Source organism: Montipora capricornis, chromosome 6 (assembly GCF_036669925.1).
Source record: "Montipora capricornis isolate CH-2021 chromosome 6, ASM3666992v2, whole genome shotgun sequence".
NCBI classification, from domain to species: Eukaryota; Metazoa; Cnidaria; class Anthozoa; order Scleractinia; family Acroporidae; genus Montipora; species Montipora capricornis.
The window spans coordinates 36207300-36216086 of NC_090888.1; the positions used below are offsets into that span (position 1 = coordinate 36207300).

The following is an 8787-nucleotide window of genomic DNA, read 5'->3' on the forward strand; positions in this document are numbered from 1 at the left end:
AGTTTCGCCGATATAGCAAGCATTACAGCAAGCACAAGTAAATTTATAAATCACACGTGAACAAAGTTCTCTGGGGACGGAATCCTTCACTGAAAAAAGATTTTCTTAATTTAAACGTGGTAAACACTAATTTGATGTCAAGATCATGACAATAACGATTTACAAGGCGACGTTTTTGCTTTGAGCTATAGTAGAAAAACGGCCTAAATAAGGTAACTTATAAATTATTGTTTACCCTGGGAAGTGGTATTTTGAATGGAGCCATTTCGGTCGATGGCTGTGTTCAAGTATCGATAGATGCATTTATCGACGAGATGAACGGGGAAAAGATTCTAGGCCATTTTGTATTGACATTGGCTCAACCATCAGAACAGATTTACCTTGTGGTCGTTAAACAGGGTTTTATAAGTGAGTTATATGCAGGAGTTTTAGAAAGCAAAAGTGAGTTTGCACTGCTATCCCGCAATCATTGCTGTGAAATAAACGCCTGGAAATCAAGTATAATCTGTCTACCGTAACATTCTACAAGACCCTTTTTACAACTTCAAAATAAACGACCGATTTACATATTTCCATTGAATGGTGAAAGTAACTTGTTTCAGTACTGTCTATACCTGTAGATAACAAAATTTAACAACATTTCAAGTTAAAGTTTATTTTACTGCCTCGAAAAGTGCGAAACAGTGAAAGTCGTCTAAACATTGCTTGCTTCAGTTTTCTCGCTCCAATATAATGATATTTTGGACTGGTTGACTGAGATTTCAGCATGAAGCGAATGTCACCAAGACCAATATTCATATATATACCTGAAGATCCCGCATGAAGTCATCCTTTGTACATGTAAAATGATCCAATCAGACTAACAGCAGTTTCAGGTTTCGAGAATCCAATCCACATTTTATTTTCAATAGCCAACCTTTCTTTAAATTTTCATTTTCCGGTATCTTGTGGAAGATTCAGTTTTTTCATTTTTATATGTGTTCTCAAGTCTAGTTTCATCCCCCTTGAAAAAGCCTTGCTACATACATGTATGTATATTTTACTTGAGAAACATCTGAAGGTTTCGTCAGCTTTTACTAAATGCCTCCCCTGTGTGAATGCGAACAAATACATTAACTTTGCTGAAGCATCAAAGACGGCTGTCGCAGAAGTAAGGAAGTGAAAAAGAAAAGAAGGTATGTTAGTAGAAAATTTCTATGTCACATGATGAAGGTTCCTGTCTTGTTTAAATTTGTTCTGGCTGATTTTTGCTGCCTTGTTTGATTGACTACAGGATCTACCGGTACAAGTATTTACCGTGGCTGGAGTTTATGTCGTACCAGTGATCTACTTGGCCTACTACCTATTGAACCATAAGACCATTTACCATAGTTCACCTTAAATTTTAATTTCTTGGAGCAGACAGGTCACAAAACATTGAGAAAGTGATCAGAAAAAGAAGAACTGGGTAAGGTCGAACACGTTTGTTGACTATTGCTACATACGTCATATCAAGTCATATCCAAGATGGCACTACTATAGTCACAAAAGAAGCAACATTTTAACAGGCAACTAGACAAGACGGAAATTATTTTTGAATTCCAGGGGAAAAGCTTTTATTTTTAGTGATTTAGAGAAATCTTTTCCTAGACCTTGCTTTCCCTTCAAGTTGCAATTTTGCATTCAATCACAAGGCTGCTGCCTAACAGTCGCCCGGTCGCCTGGGGTGCCTTTCTTTTGAGCGAGGGCGACCAAATTTCTGAAAGAGTAGCCCGAACGGGCGCCTAGCTTATCACAAGGTGATTCATCCTCGCTTTTAATTAATTACTTCTGGGCTCTTGAAAAAATGACTCAGGCTACTAACTTTTAATGTTGGAAGCCCGAAGGGCTCCGGAAAAATTTTCTTAGGCAGCTGTGCAGCCTTGCAATCATCATCAATCATAAACAAGAATAAAATAACCACCTTCAAAAAGGTGGCACAAAACAAAATGATTTTTTTTTCAAAGAGGTCATGTAATTAATTTCTCACCACTCATCTGCATCCTGTTTTTCACCAAATCCAGTGGTTGCACAAAAACAGTAGCACCCATTCTGAAAACAAAGTACCAAATTCAATTACCTGTAAAGAGCTGTTTTTAAATTACCATATTTACCCTTGTATAATACACACTTTTTTTTTCACTAAAACAGACCGAAAATTGAGATGCGTATTATACACGGAATCCTTTGTTTTAGACACACGCCCCTTATTACATGTAGCATATTATAGACAAAGATGCATCATTGGTTTTTAATTGAAATGTAAAAGGCTCAACCAAGAGAAAAAAATTTAGATCCACTAATAAATTAATCTTCATGTTTAAATGAACAACTGAACAGCTATTAACTGAAACCTCAAAATGGCCACGAAACTCACCGAAGTTTACACTGCCTGTCTGATAAATTACGCGTCATTATGAAATTTTGCTGGCGATCATCTGATTTCACAGTTATATTTATTTATAAAACGTTGCAAAGAACACAACTACCCACTAGATGTTATTGGAAATATGGACAAAATGCCACTGATATTGAAGATTGTCACGACGAAAAATCAAAAGAATCACTCAACTGTTTTTTGGTGTGTGCTGGTGATGGATAAAAATTAAAGTCAATGGTGATTCTCAAGAGGAAAACAGTGCCTAAAGTTGAAAACATGTGACTGTAGAGTTACCAGCTGCCCAAGAGAAAGGCCGGATGGATGCCAAAGGAATGAAGAGTCAGCGTGCTCCAAGTGGTGGACCACAGGCATCCCAAGCTCAGTGTGAGCATGGCTGACAAAATATAAGGATTTGTATAGGAATCCTGATAAAGGCTTAAGGAGATAATTATATGAAGAAAATCTCAATTTAAAAGCGTAACCTTATTGCCATTATGGATAGCTTTTTTCCAGATCCAACGTGATTTGAGCCATTTTTAAATTTGTCAGTTGTCAACGGTTATAATAAAATCCCAAAGCCGGAGACCGAATTCTCAGGAGCCACCAATTTGAGTCAAATTTTCCTGGATAAAATGTTAACACAGTCACAATTCCAATCAATTAACAAGGATTGAACTTTCATCTCAACCCATCATCAACACAATAACAGATGAATATTGCAACAAAACAGCTATCGAAGGAGGTGCTTTATCACAAAAGTGGCCACAGCTTCGACCGTTGATAACAAACACACCCTTACCGGGGTGAGGGAAGTACAATTTCTTTTAAGCTTATTATTTGTTTCATCCTGGTGTGCAGAACTTTCTGTCTATGTTCAAGCTGGCAGCCTCATGGATTATGTAAACACAGGTTAAGCTAAGCTTAAACCGAATGTGTGTATCACAGTATGATAACTATTAGTTTCAACATTTCATGTTAGAGACAGAAGCTATGTACAACAGGAACTACAATACACTTTCAAAAGTGATTGCAAAGCTACAATGGGACTGCAAGAGAGACTTTAGATGATTGTGATGTATTTGAAAAATCCATACTATTGGAGATGTAATGTGTGTAGTCAAAAATGGTGGTAACAGACTTGATTTCTTACCAGTCTTGATATGCAAAGTTTGTTTACTTTGATGACTTACATCCCTGAGTAGAAGTCGACATACACGTAAGTGAGAGACTAGCAGAATTACAATGAAACAAATCTATTTTGTAAAGGAACAAGAATGAGGGAATTTGCTACAAGACATTTTAAAATTAAATATGTACAGTTCCGCTCAAAGATAAGTGAACCACAAAAAACGTTGACAACGCTTTGAGAACGAAGAGTCAACACATTTCAAAGAAGTCCAATGCATTTGAGAACAACTTCTTTTCAATGCGCTTGACCTTTGTTATCCAACTTGCTCATGCCAAGACACCTTGCATGAAACCAAAGGTCACATTGAGTGCACAATATGGCATCATGATTGAATGGACACTCCACTGGCATTCTCCACAAGGGTACTTTACACCATACCAAGCTGGGCCAGGGTTAGGATGAACATCACTAGACAGCTTCGTTGGTTGGAATAATATACCGGTTGTGTCATAAGGGACCTCGGCAGTGCAGGAATGCTGTCCTTCCATATCGGTAGAAAAATAATGCATTTATCAGATTCTATCCCTTTTCTATCCTATACAAAAAACTATTAGCAATCGTACGATTGATCACCATTGATAGCAAAAAGAAGGTGTGTAGCAAAAGCGTTAAAGCAAAAGAAGCAAGAACACACGGGAGCAAAATAGAAATCGACCGTGCGCCATGACATGACACATGCATATGGTGTCTTTCCGTCGCAAGGACAAGAACTTGCCTTTGTAACAAGCACCTATTTATTTGTGCTATTGCTTGTCTTCCTTTGTGTGTGCCCCCCATCCCATAATACACGGAATGCTAGTAACTTCCCTTTCCGGTGCACTACATCTCCCCCTTACTTATTTGAAAACTTACAATACCAACATGAACAAGAAAGTCTCTAAAAGAAAAGTGCCAATGGTGCTTTTTTCTTCTTTTTTTTTTTTTACGAGTGGACTAGTTGCAAACAAAATCTTTCATCCATGTGGGCCTATGCCTTATGCGCGCAGGTCGAATGTATCTGAATTGCTTGGGGGGTTGCTCGGGAGGACTTCCTGTGGCTGTACCGACGGCTGGCTGGTCGCACTGCACTGGTTCCACTACTTGCTTTGGAAGCTTGGGCTTCTCTGGTCCCTTTGATGCCTCTATTTCTATGGTTGCAGGCTCAACAAACTTCTTCATGTGAGCTACATTGCGCATTTTACAGTTTCCCTTTGCGACTTGTAACACAAAAGCATTTCCATCCTTGTGAGCAACGACGTATGGATCAGGCTCATAATTGGGTGAGAGCTTACTATCACTTCCGTTTCCGGTACTCTACAATGCAGAAAAGTCTTGTGTGCGCTATTAATTTTAAGGATGGTGTCTACTATTGATATTGCGCATACGTTCTGTGCATGATGAGATAGATACTCAGGTTTCCTATCATTGATGCTTACTAATACAGTGATATTTTTGCCCAGTTTAAAACTATCCGGACAAAGTAGATCTTAGTAAGTACTCTTAGTATCCAAAAAGAAAATTGTGGGTAACCGTGCATTTTTTCAGGATAATTAAGCTTCAATTTGAGAAAGAATGCCATACATTGCTTTGAATTTTATAGCTTTTTACAAACATTATTCATCAATTATCTTTGAAAAATGCATGGTTACCCCCCAATTTTTCTTTTGGATTTCAATAAGACTTGTTAAGATCTACATTTCCTGCATACGGTAATCATAAAACGGGCCAAAAATACTTTTGAATTAGTAGGCACCGTCCTTAACAGATTGTTTTGTTATTCAGAAACACTGTATGCCACTTTTAGAAGAAAACAAGTACCCAACATTTTAGAAAAAAGAATTTAGGGATCCATATTCATTTTTATCAAAGTTGTCCACCGGGCAAGTATGTCTTCTGATATGAAATGTGGAAGTATAGCAAATGGTCGATAAAATTACTTGTAACTTGTTAATGAGCATTTGTGTTTTATTTTACACACTCGTCAATAATTGTGACTCTGGAGTATTTTGTTATTTGCACCATGGGAACCCGATTTACAGTGGTCCATTTCTGCTGCTGCAAAATGTACTTGAATGTACAAAGACCCAAAGTTTCGACGCTCCTGCTATCAGGATTTATTGTTTTCCTGTTCATAAGCAGCATGTTCTGCTCCACTTGTTTTCCTTTTTGCTGGAGGTGGAGACACACCTTGAAACTAACCCTTCATTCTCAGCTGAGCCCACGAATCACTCTTTACTCTTTGTTAAAAGACTTGCTAACAACCATGCCAGCGGCTAGATACATGAAAATTGAGCCTGCAATCGTTTGAAGGAAAATACCGCGTGGTCAAAGATGGCGCCCAAACTTGAGATCTCATTGCTGAGAAAAGGGAATGATTTCCGTACAGGTCCCTACTTCATTATGCATGCAGCATAAATTAATTATTCATTCGAGCTATTGTTTTGTAGAACAATACGTATACCCAAGAGAACTGAATATATACATGGGTAATTTGTACTTACGGGATGAATAAAAACGGATCTCAATTTTTCTCTCCCTCCCTCTCTCTCTTCTTTCCCTTCATCGCCCACACCGTTACTCGTTTTTGTCTCAGCTTTCCTCTTTCTATCCTTTGGTCTTGTTTTTATTTCCAGACCCCGCTCTGCTTTTTCTGCCATTTTATCCCATGATATGTCACTCGCAGCTTGCCTTGAACTCCGACCCACTGTAAACCTCTGGATTACTTGTCCCTGTTCTTTACCACTGAGCTAGCATGTCAAGTTGCTAATTCACACCTTGAAAATGATATTTATTTTGAATTCTGGCTGACTATTTACATAACAATGATACGTAATTATATACACGTGCCGCGCTGAGCACATACAATCAAACTTACACTTGTAGGTTACCGTTAGGAGATCCCTGTTTTACTACTCTTGAAACAACCCATCCCTTTAATAATGCTAACCGTAACCCTAATTACGACTAAAGACACTGTTTAGGCTTAAAGTTAGTCCCTGTGATAGTCTTAGGTTTTCCAGTATTGCTGTGAACTGTGACCTGCTTTTCCTTCATGCCTCGTGTGTGCGGCACACTTATAAGTTCACTGCGTGGAAGAGTATACCACGCTTAAAGTCTGATTGGTGCATCTTTCATGGGAAACTTTCATGCACGAGTTCATTGCAATTAAAATCGTTTCATATTTCCCTTCTTTTGAAGCAAACTTGTGTCTTCATAATAATCAAGATGGCTACCGAAGTAAAAGGGTCACAGCAATGGAAGATTTGATCATTTGGAAATTGTCCCTGCTTTATAGCCTTTCCAGAGTTGTGCATAGAGTGGTGCAAAGAAAACAATTTACTTTTGTCTTCCATGTCCAAAACCTGTGTGAAAACGCAGTCAGTTGGCAAAGACAAAGTGCCGCATCGGGAGATGGATCTGTTTCGCGATGCTCAAGAAAAAACTGCAATGGATAGCCTTCAATCCGCCAGAACACATATTAATTTTCTGGCGGTAAACTTTCCTTGAAAAAATATTAGCCCTAGTTACCTGTGGCCAGAACGTTTACAACTGCCTACAAGACAAGGGCCAACATCATCTCACCGCAGTTAACCATTGCCTAAACTTTGTCGACCCAGACAAACAAGCCCACAGCAGGGCATTGAAAAGACATGATGGGGAGTGAAACGAAGTATGCCTCATACGGGAACATCCATGGATCTCTACCAAAGCTATTTACTTGGAGTATCATTGAGCATATTGTCGATCTCTACAAAGAGCGATAAATCGCAAAATCCCTCTAAATGCACCGTTCATGATCCTAAATACAGGAAAGGAAGAAAATGTACACTTTGCAGTGTCTCAGCGAATTTTTAAGCAGACAGGAAGAACAATTTCACGATAAAAAGGGCAGGTAGCCATTAAATTTCTTATGACAGTACTTTTATTTGGTTTGTTTGTTATGTTTGCGAATCTGAACCCTATTACAACGATTGCTTGAAACTCCACTTCTTGCACTTATTCTAAAACTGAAAAATGGGTAAAATTGCAGGAAAAGTGCCGAAATTGCAGGAAAAACTGTTCGATTTTCCGTATTTCAGACAGAAGTTCGACCGACTTTTTTTAAGTCCATATAGACTTAGAAAAAAAACCTCTAAAAAGAAAGAACAAAGCGCCACAGTCCCAAAGGACGTCTATTGTTATCGCTATTGTTTTCTTGAAACAAAGGAGTGTATGCATAATGAAGTAGGGACCTGTGCGGAAATCTTGTCGAGAAAAGCTGCATGTTTATTCCTTATTTTCTTGGAGTTTCCACTGAATGAAGAGCGATCAGAACGAAAGTACATTACATGTTATAATATTTGATGGTATTCATAAAAACATATTTATTTAAACATCACTCGTCCAACGGACGACCTTTGGAGTTCTTATACTCGTCCGGGCGGGTTTTTAGTCGTCTGGGACGACCGGACGACTGCGAAAGTGGTCCCTGAAGAAAGATGTTGACATGTACATTGAAAATAACAACTTTAGTTAGTTCCATCAGTTTCTAGTTAAACTACACTCGACACCTACGTATGCCACGCGAGAACCTCGAAAGCTTACGTATCAGATCAAAATATGATGCTTATCATAGATCCCAATATACTCACCCTGCAGATCCTCCCATAATAAACCTTGCATAGTTAGGAATATATCCAAGCTTCTTTTCGCTCATGGTAATACTTTTTCGCTATTTTGGCTACTGGGACAGAAAACAACTGACGAGCGTCCACACTTCTACAGAAGACTCAAATTTCCGCGCCCACGCTCCCAAGGCAGACAAGAAAGATTCTGTATTCATGTATGGTGAATATAAAGTCGACAAAGCGCATGCTGGAATTTGCGTTTTCCAAATATCAAAAAATGTTCAATTTCGGCTCATTTTTTGTCTGTCACATACAGATATCGAGTTCATTCTCGAAAGAGAGAGAGAGAGAGAGATGCTGTATTAGCTTTCAAATGCATTTCGGGACTAGCCCCTCACTACTTTAGTGATGAATTAATTACACGTAGTACTGTAAGTTACCGGAAAACCAGACATTCGCAAATGCTGAATATCCCTTAATTTTCAGAGAAAAAGGGGGTGGTAGGTTATCAATATTCGAAATGATCTGCAATTTTTAAATAATGTGCATTTGTCATTATTGATAGTTAATAGGCCACAATTTGATATTGTGTAATTAAATTGTAGTGTACTGAA

The 8787-nt window shown here is 38.4% G+C and overlaps 1 protein-coding gene across 2 annotated transcripts in view; it reads right to left on the minus strand.

Moving 5' to 3' along the window:
* The window catches only part of LOC138052033 (mitochondrial 2-oxoglutarate/malate carrier protein-like), a 41069-nt gene extending 32689 nt beyond the window's left edge, over positions 1-8380 (minus strand). Inside the window, exons 1-2 of one of the 2 annotated variants that reach the window (XM_068898385.1) lie at positions 8198-8359; positions 2009-2070 (exon numbers count right to left, since the gene is read on the minus strand). In XM_068898385.1, the coding sequence (XP_068754486.1) occupies positions 2009-2070; positions 8198-8262 (127 nt within the window). In that variant the 5' untranslated portion in view covers positions 8263-8359. Of the gene's footprint in view, positions 1-2008; positions 2071-8197 lie in introns of both variants that reach the window. The other variant, XM_068898386.1, reaches the window with a different exon arrangement.
* Positions 8381-8787: the final 407 nt, after the last annotated feature.